This window comes from Mya arenaria, chromosome 17 (assembly GCF_026914265.1).
Source record: "Mya arenaria isolate MELC-2E11 chromosome 17, ASM2691426v1".
Classification (NCBI taxonomy): domain Eukaryota; kingdom Metazoa; phylum Mollusca; class Bivalvia; order Myida; family Myidae; genus Mya; species Mya arenaria.
In genome coordinates, this window is record NC_069138.1 from 51853333 (window position 1) to 51865190 (window position 11858).

Here is an 11858-nt window from a genome sequence, read left to right on the forward strand (position 1 = left end):
CTTCCCTTGGTCTGGCACCAATATTGTATTGTCCCAGGATTTAGTAATCAGAAAGGTTGAACTATTCATCGAAGCTCGTATTTTAGATCATACCTGTAAAATATTCTAGACCGAGGTCTTCCTCTTTCTTGCAGTTGTGTCGTATTTTTGAAGTATGGCGAAGTGATACATAATGTTTGGTCATGTAACCATATCTGTGAATACAACTTATTTTAGTCTAATAAATTATACTTTGTTTTGGAATGTTCGGCTGATGTGCTTATCAAACAGTAAAGGCGTTAGTCCAGTACCCCAATATTTTGTTTTGGTTACAATGGTTACATTTGAGGCTCCGAAAAGAACAAAACATGGGCAATGAACAGGAAACAAACAATTTATTATCTTTGCCAATGATGTGTTAATTTCTAAAACGTTTTGACGTGTATGCAGTGAATACTTCTCTGAGTTTCCATTGGTGATCATTTCAATTGAAATATAAGTTTGCATATATCAACGGCATACTTAACAAGAACAAATGTCTGCTACTGCAATGTTATAATACAAATCCTAGCTATGTATGTACGTTCCAAGCAAAAGGGCATGCAAAAGCTTTCGACATACCGAATACACAGAAAGCATACCCAATGTAAAACCCCTTTAGCATATTTGAAAGTTACCAACATTAGCGTTAAAAATGTTGTTAACTTAAACCAAGTTCTGAACAATGGCACATATACTTTTATGAACTAAGTTCATTATTTAGCTATGCTATTGTTCCTAACTTGGTTTAAGTTAACAACATTTTTAACGCCAATGTTGGTAACTTTCAAATATTAACTAATCCGAAATATTTGTAGATACAAAACAGGAGATAACCTTAAAAATATAACAACCTTGTTAATTAACTAAGTCCTGAACAATTGACCCAAATTTGTATTTGTTTCGTTTTCAGTATTGTTAATTGAATGAAATATATGCACTTTCTTGGTAACAATTTCATTAAGTATTTACGTAGTATACGATAATTAGTCGTTATATGGAGCTCTGTTTAGTTCTAGTTGAGAGTTCGCGTAAAACTTCCATTTGAGATGATTGACCTGTAATGTACAAATGTCACAGCTCAATTGAACTCAATTTGTTTCCGATTTATACGTAAACTTAAAAATTAAAGTTAATGGTGTCTTTTCTTCCTGTTTTTACTACCATGTATGTACATATATGAGCTTCTATCATGGCAACTGACTGCTAATCAAAATTGATTCTAATTATTCAGTTTCCAGTAAAGTATTCTGATAATTTCAAATGATACGATTACTACAAATTTCTATGAAATATCATCTGATTTTTCCAGGCTCCTTGCACAAAGCACCGATAATTCCAAATGTTTTCATTACTCCAATTCTCCCTCAATGGGTTTACAACGTTTGTGTAAATATTAGGCAAATGCATTGAAGAAATTATAATTGTATTAAATTATAAATGCGTAACAATGTTTAAACAATTTATCTTATATTCATCTAGTTATCCTAATTAGGACCGGCCATATTGTCCTATGACCTGTCCATTCTAGCCGGCAACCTGTTCTAAGAGACAGCACTGAGTTATCGTACCAGACAGTTGTAACTTGCTTCTTTATAGTGCCTATTTGTAATGGCGGGGCTACTTCATCAGAGTTACTGTCTTTCTTACGCAAGTAACTTCCTTTTTCTGTGAATATTAATAAGCATTGCAACAAATTGAACGTTATTGTTTTAAAGTTGTTGTATGTCTGTCAATAACAGCAGGGACAAACATTATTATGTTTCAAGGTACGCTAACTTTTCAAGTTCATAGCTTCAAAATTCTGGGAGGGGGGTTGAATTTGACACAGAGGTGACTAAATTCTATTTATAGTTTTATATTATCATTTTCATCAATGGCCAAATGGCGAGAAAAAGCAAATTCAGGATGTATCAAGTTCTCCCTAAGAGCGATACCATTGCTCCGAAAGTAACCTACGTATACTTAAGGTACTGGGCGGCGGAGTTAAGATTTAAAGTTGTGAGAGTAACTTTGGAAATTCCCTCTAGAAGATCTATGCTATATAAATTGTCAATATTTATCTACATAAGCCAATAATATTAAAGTCATATTACTGACCGTTCCAAGGCGGTACCTAACAATTCTTGATAAACATACCTATTTTTTATATATAGTATATATGCACTGTGCTGTTTGTGGAGTTTGTGCTGTTCTTCTATGTTTCTTGTTTGTGATTTTGTGTTCTATGTCTTTGGCGTTTGCACAGTGCCATTAAACCGGGTTTATGTTTAAACATTTTGCTACTGAGCTTGTTTCATTAGCTTTTGGCATAAATATTATAAACAAGTATATTGTTTCGACTTACTTATGGTCCGTTTTAGTTCTGAATGAAAATTAAATTTAAATCTTTAAAGTTTGTAGTTGACCAGGGGAACCCCCTCGTGAGAATTTTTTTTAATATTACTAAAATCATTTGTTGTGGTGCATTTTGGATGACAGTCAAGTCATATAGTTAAGTGCCTATTAATACCAACATAAAGGTTAAATAGTTAATATAAAAAAAGCTGTACAATGGAACTAACACATTTGCTATTCTAGTGTTCCACATGTCAATTTCAGAAGCAAAGGAAAAAATCAATGCTGCTTCAATTAACATGTGGAACAATAGAATAGCAAAAGGTTCCAGAGTTTATGTAATTTCGTTTATTGCATCCATGTATCCAACCAGGTGTCATTTACGTCGTTTATAAACAACGATAATTTCGAAATTCGACGCTAATTATTGCAAAACTCTCAATTAGCGCCAAAATTCGACCCATTAAATGAGAGCTTCGAATGTCCTAACCCTTCCCCCGATATGGCTACACGCGTAACAGGCAAATATTGTTTGGCAAATATACACAATTTGATCAGAGCTTTAATTTAAACCAACCAGTAAATAACACCCTCATTCAATTTAACCTTCCATTTTTATAAGCACCCACTTCACCCCAACCCAAGCTTCACCCCTGACCCCGTTACCATTTATATGCTTTTTGTTAATAGTAAAACATGTGTCTAGAATGTACAAAAACAAACAATCAATACTATTTAATTCAATTCAATACTTTATTGCCTCCAAGCATGGAGATATGTGAATAAAAAAATAAACAGATGAAGGAAGGAAAACACATACAAAACGAATTGATGAATAAACGTACATATTTTGACGTAAACAAAAAAATGTTAAATGATTAAATAGGAATTAAAGATACCGTATGAGATAAGTCTACTTTTTAACATATGTAAACATATTATAAGTATATAATTACTAAATGTGATGTTGCATTTTTAAAAATAGTGTTTATGTTTTATTTCAGTGTTTAGATTAAACTGTATTGAATCATACTGGAGCCATCGTTATATATGGATACTATGAACAGTACAAGTATAGGAAGAATGCGTCTTTGTTGATCATAACCGCACAGTTATTGGACCACGGCTTTGACTTCCCTAGTTCAGCGGTAAAAGTCGAACCATTATATTAATATTAAATGACATAGCAACACACTATGAACTGGTGTTAAATAGCATTTAGATGATACACACTAGAACTAATCATGAACACAGTTTAAAGCAATATAAAGATCAGTAAATATTGGACTTCTGCTTCCGAACTGTCAATGAAAGCCAATAATTCTATTTGGGATTTAGACGGTATGCGAGCACGTCCATACAGTACTAAACAAGCCTGATATTTGTAAATTTAATTTACGATGCCCTCTGTGCATCAACAGCTTTCAATGGAAGCCCTAAAGTATGAATCAGGAAACAAGCAATACTACATAATTCATTATAATGTTCGTCATCAATCCCCATAGGCAGCTGTAAGAACTTGCCTATGGCACTAATAATATAATGCGTACAATCAAAGTCGTCGAGTGTATTACAAATCACCGGTTCCAATTGGAATACCTTTAACAATCTGCTTCTATCAACAGTACAAGTTGAATGTATCACCTTTGGGACTTATCAGTAAACAGTGACTCTTTCCCGAGGACGAGATATTTCAAGACGATTACCGGTGTGTTTTAATGAGATCCGCCCAAAGTTTTGTAAAAATGAGATACCAGTAGCAGGAACTCATTAGCAAATGTTATTTTGCTCAAACATCGTCTTTGAAGATAACACTTTTCATTATCGTTAACAAATGCTTGGCGCGATTCGTTGTAGCGTGATTGCTGATGAAATGATCATGTGGTGTTATCAATGAATTGTTAAAAGGTCAAAACATCCATCACTTTTGTAAAAGTTACGGCCTAGTGGTTAACGCCACTGTATTCTCACGGTGTGGGTTTGCAACCCACTTAAACCAAACTACTTTTTTATACTATAATTGTATTTTTTCTGCAAGTTCGATGTTATAGAGTAAAATAATGATAAAAGAAGTGTTTTCAGATGCAATACCGGGGAAACTATTTTTTATTCTGAAACATGAGCGACCTTAAAGAAACGATACTGGTTTCACCGTGATGCCATACAGCTATTTTTCAATTTGATTTGGGGCATAAATTTCATCATCATAAAAGACTTTACCAATGTCCGGGTTCAACTCTGTGCCTGGTATATTGAATTAAATGACAATACAATATTGTTCTCCCGTGTTATGTAAGTCATATAAAAACAAAAAGTTCCTACTACACGTTTGTCTGATACCAAACAACACAATATTTAGCTATGTTTACAGTTAAAATATTTGATAGTGAGTACAAATTATTCTCACTGTCTGGGTTTATTAATCTGAATGGTCAACCGCGTTGTCGCGAACTGTCGCGAGGGTTACATTTGACTATATGCATCAAATATTGTGTATGTAACTCTTACAATGGTTTACTCGCTCCGTTAATAATGTACTAAAATTTCACACGTTAAACCTATACTATACGTCATTGCTGTGCTAATGTTTAAATCGTAAATAAGCATCGCCTTCGCACTACCTGTGTCTGCTTCGTTATCACTGAATATCATGTAACTCGGAATGCCCGTGCATTTCAAGCTTGGATACTTAGTATCTAAAGACGTGCTATTTATATTTGATCGAGATAAATCAACGTTGGACCTTTCTGCACTTACAATGTAGCAGTTTATGATGGATATAACATGTGAGCAATCTTTATTTTATACGAAAAGAAATTGGATTGTTGTTTACTATCTGGATTTGTGACTGAATTTAAAAAATACATTTAAGGATACTTTGTGTTAATTAAGGAATACATAAAAGCTTTAGAAAAGTTTATGTCTTTGTATGTCAACTCCACTATGGCAAGTTTGGGGCCAAATGAAGACGTTATAATAAACTTCGCCACACGCGTTATGTTTTAAATACTCAGCAGCAATTGTGAGTAAGCGGAGATGAGGCATTTTATTTTGTGTGTCGGTTTACATGCCTCTCTCTCACAATGTTGATATTATCAATTATATTGAATTTTAACCAAAGTTCAAACGCAGTGTTATTTATTCACGACAAACGCTAAAACAGTCCAACATGTTCATTTTGATCTACCATGAATTTAAGTCTGTATTTCACGATAAAAACACTATCAGAATTATCGTTTCCGAAGTATCATAAATTACTGACTTCAGTCTTTTGGCCTTACAGAACAAGTGTGACTAATCAATATACTTTATACAACGGCAGCTAGGCATAAATCAGTCGAGTTCCACATTCAAATATATGTTCATTGGTAAGACAACAACCAATGAGGGCATCGTTTTTTGATTATTAAAACAGAATACCGTTAAGGCTTTAGATAAGAGAGGGTTAGAAATATTTTTTCTCATTTATTTGGAAATATTTTGTGCTCCACAACGTCTTATATATAACTTGCGGATTCAAAATTCGACTAATGATGATAAGTGCTAAATTCATAGCTTTAGCATGTATGCTTTCAGCATTTACGCTTTGTGGTGTTATAGGCAATTGTATGGTGTTATTCATCTATCATCAGAGAAAGAGGACTTCGGCTACCTTCTTTATAATGACACTTGCTGCAACGGATTTATTTACTTCATTAACTTTGATTCCTTTCACGATTGTCGCAGAACTGTTTTCGAATGAGCTTCCATACGATTTTTTGTGTAAGGTTTTAATGTTTTTAGTAGTAAACAATGTTCAATTTTCAGTTTTTTTGATTGCCGTTATAGCAATTGACAGATATTTATGTATATGTCATCCGTTTTTGAATGGCAATACCGTTTTTCGTGCGAAAGGTACAGTTGTTTGTGCTATGATTCTGGCTGGAACATTTGGCGTTTTGACTTCATTAAACTACAGTGTTGAAACTATATACATTAGTGATGATACAAACATGTCGCTGAACGGTACGCAAAATATTTTCAAGACTGCTAACTTCACTCAGCTAGATCTACCGTTCAATTGTTCATCCAACCAAACGACAAATTGTGGAAATAATGCTGGGTTGAACGGCAGCAGAAATCTTATTGTTCATAGGACAATGTGTCAAACAAACGTTTTCTTTGGAGATTACTATCTTTATATCTATAGATATGTATACGCCAGTACGTTCATTGTGTCTGTAGTAATTGTCAACATATGCTATGGACTTATCTACTGTCACTTACACCGTCATAGGGTCCGTCTTAGGAAAATATTAGCAATGTCTAGCAAGATCCGGCAGGTTTGTATGGTTTATTTGTCGTGTTCATTTTACAACTCTATCAGCCGTAGCAGCGTTACAATCAGTATAACCGATTTTGTGTGACTTTGCTATGGTCATATCAGTTGTCTACATAGTTGTTAACATATCAGTTTTAAGAATTTATATCAGAAAATCCATTCACCTATAAAACATGAAAATGTTTCCAAGAAAATGGCTCTACTTACCTAACTCATAACCGATACGAATTTTCAAAGCATGCTATTGACTCAAAATTGTATTCCTTTCGTTTGATGTGATATATTGTTGAATGGTAAGCCTATTTCAACCCTTTTTAGCTGATAAACGGTGCTCAACTATTTGGTAAATGCATATGATGTTCTTTCAGAAAAAGAGAATTGGAGAAGCCGTTGCTTGTAGCAAAAATTCACCATGCATAGGAAGCAGTGTGCCAAGCCCGGCGAAAGAAAGTACGACAGAAAATGAACCTAAACATAAGAAACTGACAACAGAAAGAACGTCAGTATTGCTCATGAACGTGAGAACTGCGTTCATGCTATTCATTGTTACGGTTCTTTTTTTAGCAACGTATCTTCCCGCATGGCTAATGTCGTTTGAACTCATTGATTTTAATTTATGCGTATTCTATTTATACTTGATAAATCATGCGACTAATCCCATTATTTATGCTTTTATGAGCAAGGATTTCAGGCAAGATATCAAAAGGCTGCTTCTCAAATGCTGCTAGTAGAACAACCTATTATCCTTATAAATTTTGAATGTTTATGATATTAACTTGGTACAAGACTACAAGAACATGTTTAATGACTTCATAATTGTTTAGTAATGCCGTTTTTAACACTGAAAAACTCACACACAAATAAAGAACAATAGCAGCAGGTAATAACCTGGTCTAGACTACATGCGAAATAAAGATACTGAGTGAAAAGGGAAAAGGGAATTTGTATTCACTACAATACTGCCATCAATGTTACTAACCGTCGCGAATTATAGGGTTTTGTTGCGCGAGCTTGCAAGCCAGTTGTCCTTCTAATTTCTTATTTCTAAAATACAGTTTGCTTTACTAACGCTACAACGTCCTAATCCCTCTCAAGTAGGTCTTTGTTGCTGAAATATATGTTTTCGATCGCAATGATTTGCCGCATATTTTTTCTCATGTGTTTATATGTATATTGTTGTTTTTAATACGCTACAGTCCAGATTAATAATATCTGTTATGTTTTCTCGGTGTTGATAGGAAAATCCGACCCGAGAGCACCTGCGTTGCCAGGTAACAAGGCTTGCCGAATTACCGATTACGCAGCGTGCCTTTGGGTCAGATTTTTCTATCCTTACCGGACACACATGATTAATATTTGTTTCTAGCATTCCTTTAATAACGTATTTGTAAAGAAGTTTGTCCGCAATCAAACTATGTACAGCCAATACCGCCTCACTTGACAAAGCATTTGATATTTTCAATATAACGAAACCATAAACTGCCAAATGAACAGGGTCGATGGAAAATTGCCAATTCATGACAGGAAACGTCCAGTTTGTTCAGACATGGGTGAGATTTCGCGTCATTTAAGTTCATAATACATATATACTGTTACAAATTTACAACAAGCTGAAGTATTTAAGTCTTGCTCCATCATAATTCTTAAAATTAGGCATTCCAAAACACATTTGACTTAAAAAGGTCAATATGTTCAGATTACAAAATCTTTTTCTTTAATGCTTCTTAATTGTTTTAAACTAAACCTGTTTTGACTTTATGAAATTGTGGTTAGCTGTTTTACATTGTTCATTTGTTGTAAATTTAATTTGCTTTTGTATCCTTTATTGTATGCAAGAATATGCAAGTATTTTATATATAAAGTTCTTCTTAGAAAAGTTCTTTCTAAGGAATGCATTTTCTATCGAAATAAAAAAATATGCTGCTTTCGATGTTTATTTAAAAACGGTTATTTTTTATCGGATTGCATAGATTATAAGAAACTATATACATCTTCTGGAATTTGAAAACAAATAGTATAAACATGTTATTTAACGACTTATCGATTGGTCTTTATTATGTGCTTGCATACTCGCTATCGAAAATTAAACGATTTTCGTGAATGTTGATCAACACCAGACCTGTTTGGCTGGAACAACTAAATTATACGAATACTGTCATATACTGAAATGCTGAAAAGCACTGTCATTAAGGAAAGCAAGCGAAGGATAAAGTTTTCATTTGCTCTTGTTTAATTTAAAAGTTTATCGCACGTGAGACTTTATAATAAAGCCATATCAAATATTTATTACTGAAATTGTAGAAAGAATTGAGTCGATTGGAATAAAATCAGATAACTTTTATAAATATAGATACGATTGTCCATTGGAACGAATTCTTTGGGAGCATTTTTTCGATACATCATTGCAATATATATTCTAGTCGTTCAAGCAACTTACGTGACTCACTTATGTACACTGTTTATTGACTATATATTAAAATAAGTCTAATATAATGTTTTCTCGTCTATTGTAAACATCATTCGTCCTGCGCTCGTTCCAAATACATTCTGTTTCATTTCGTAAAAGTACTTATCACATTATACACCTCATATATTTGTTTCATATTTAATCATTTAACAATGTTTTTTATACATCCTATCATCCTATGTACGTTTATTCATCAATTCGTTTGTATGTGTTTTCCTCATTTTCTATTTATTTTCTTTATTATTGGAGGTAATAAAGTATTGAATTGGAATGAATTGTATTGTGTTTTTTGTACATTCAAGACACATGTTTTATAATTTACAAAATACATATAAATGGTAACCGGTTTGGGGCGGGGTTTAGGTTTGGGGGGAATGGGAGCTTATCAAAATGGAAGGTTATCACTGTAGTTTAATCAATTGATGGTGTTATTTACTGATTGGATTAAATTGTGTTTTGGGGCTACATATATTCTTACAACACTCTAGAAATCGTATTTTTACATCACGCCAAGGGGATGTAATTGAGTTTATGCAGTGTTGCTATTTTAACTTTTGATAAATTCTCCGCACGTTTGATCATAGACCGTTGAAAATAAGTCAAGGTTTTATTTACACGAAAATATATAAAAACACACTATGAACTGGCGTTAGATAGCATGCAGATCATACACACTAGAACCAACCACAAACACAGTTTAAAGCAATATAAAATCGTATTTAAGTAAATATAGGGCTTCTTTTTCCGAACTTTCAGTGAAAGCCAAGAATTATGTTGGGGATTTAATCGGTATGTGAGCACCCCAAACAGTACTAAACAAGGCTGATAATTGTAAATTTAATTTACGATGCCCCCTGTGCTTATTATTATAGCATCTTTCAATAAAAGCCCTGAAGTATGAAACAGGAAACAAACAATACTACATAATTATTTAAAATGCTCGTCATCAATCCCACATAGACAGCTGTTAGATCTTTCCCATGGCTTCTATATTATAATGCGTACAATAAAAGTCGTCAAGAGTATAACAAATCATCGAGTCTTATTGGAATGCCTCTAACAATCTGCTTCTATCAGCAGTGGAAGTTGAATGTATCACCTTTGGGACTTATCAGTAAAGAGCGACTCTTTCCCGAGGACGAGATATTTCAAAACGATCATCGGCGTGTTTTAATGAGATCTGCTCAAGATTTAGTAAAATGCACTTTTTTAAATGACAAAATAAAGTGTCGAAATCATCTGGAGTGTTAAAAATAAGATACAAATAGCAGGAACCCATTAGCAAATTTTATTTTGCTCGTCTTTATAGACAATTCTATTCATTATCGTTAATAAAAGCTTTGTGCGATTCGTTGTTACGTGATTGTTTGATGAAATGGTCATGTGATGTTATCAATGAATTGTTAAAAAGTCAAAACATCCATCACTTTTGTAAAAGTTCTTATGGCCTAGTGGTTAATGCGACTGTATTCTATTTTTTTCTTGACGTTACCGGTGTGGTTTTGCATCCCACTAAAACCAAAATACTTTTTTATACTTGCTTTGTTCTGCAATTTTGATACAATTGAGTAAAATAACGATAAAAGAAGTAATTTCAGATGCAATTCTGTGTAAACTATTTTTATTCAGAAAGATGAGCGACTTTAAAGAAACGATACCGGTTGCAACGTGATGCCACACAGCTATTCTTCAATTTGACTTTTGGGCATAAATATCATCATCGTGAATCTTTCACGACAGTTAACATAAAGACTTTACAAATGTCCGGGTTCAATTCTGTGCCTGGTATGTTAAACTTGATGACAATACAATGTTATTCCAGTCGTGTAATGTAAAGTAATAATAAATAATAGAAATAAAATATTTCCTTCTACACGTTTGTCTGACACTAAACAACACAATTGTTTATTCTGTTTACAGTTATAGGCAATTGTACGGTGTTATTCATCTATCATCACAGAAAGAGGACTTCGGCTACCTTCTTTATAATGACACTTTTGCAACGGATTTATTTACTTCATTAACTTTGATTCCTTTCACGATTGTCACAGAACTGCTTTCGTATGAGCTTCCATACGATTTTTTTGTGTAAGGTTTTTATGTTTTTAGTAGAAAACAATGTTCAATTTTCAGTTTTTTGGATTGCCGTTATAGCAATTGACAGATATTTATGTATATGTCGTCCGTTTTTGAATGGCAATACCGTTTTTCGTTCGAAAGGTACAGTTGTTTGTGTTGTGATTCTGGCTGGAACATTTGGCGTTTTTACTTCATTAAACTACAGTGTTGAAACTGTATACATTAGTGATGAAACAAATATGTCGCTGAACGGTATGCAAACTATTTTCAAGACTGCTAACGACACTCAGCTAGATCTACCATTCAATTGTTCATCCAATCAAACGGCAGAAATCTTATTGTTCATATGACAATGTGTCAAAGAAACGATTTATTTGGAGCTTTCTATCTTTATATCTATAGATATGTATACGCCAGTACGTTCATTGGGTCTGTAGTAATTGTCAACATATGCTATGGACTTATCTACTGTCACTTACACCGTCATAGGTCCGTCTTAGGAAAATATTGGCAACGTCTAGCAAGATCCGGCAGGTGTGTATGGTTTATTTGTCGTGTTCATTTTACAACTCTAACAACCGTTGCAGCGTTACAATCAGTATAACCGATTTTGTGTGACTTTGCGATGGTCATATC

General features: G+C 33.5%; 1 protein-coding gene across 2 annotated transcripts; it reads left to right on the top strand.

The window, feature by feature from the left end:
- Nucleotides 1-5735: 5735 nt before the first annotated feature.
- On the top strand, nucleotides 5736-10908 carry LOC128222784 (orexin receptor type 2-like). Of its 2 annotated transcripts, XM_052931898.1 has the most exons (3): nucleotides 5736-6677; nucleotides 7045-7175; nucleotides 10773-10908. In XM_052931898.1, exons 1-3 carry the CDS (start codon nucleotides 5886-5888, stop codon nucleotides 10813-10815), a joined length of 966 nt encoding a protein of 321 aa, XP_052787858.1. In that variant the 5' UTR covers nucleotides 5736-5885; the 3' UTR covers nucleotides 10816-10908. The 2 variants fall into 2 exon arrangements, with proteins under 2 accessions (XP_052787858.1, XP_052787857.1); XM_052931897.1 differs by lacking the exon at nucleotides 10773-10908 and having other exon boundaries at nucleotides 7045-9350.
- The last annotated feature ends 950 nt before the right edge of the window (nucleotides 10909-11858 follow it).

Coding starts and splice junctions, on each gene's coding strand:
- LOC128222784 (XM_052931897.1), top strand. CDS start 5,886: ATGATGATAAGTGCTAAATTCATAGCTTTAGCATGTATGCTTTCAGCA. Junction 6,678..7,044: donor TGTCTAGCAAGATCCGGCAG/GTTTGTATGGTT, acceptor ATGTTCTTTCAG/AAAAAGAGAATTGGAGAAGC.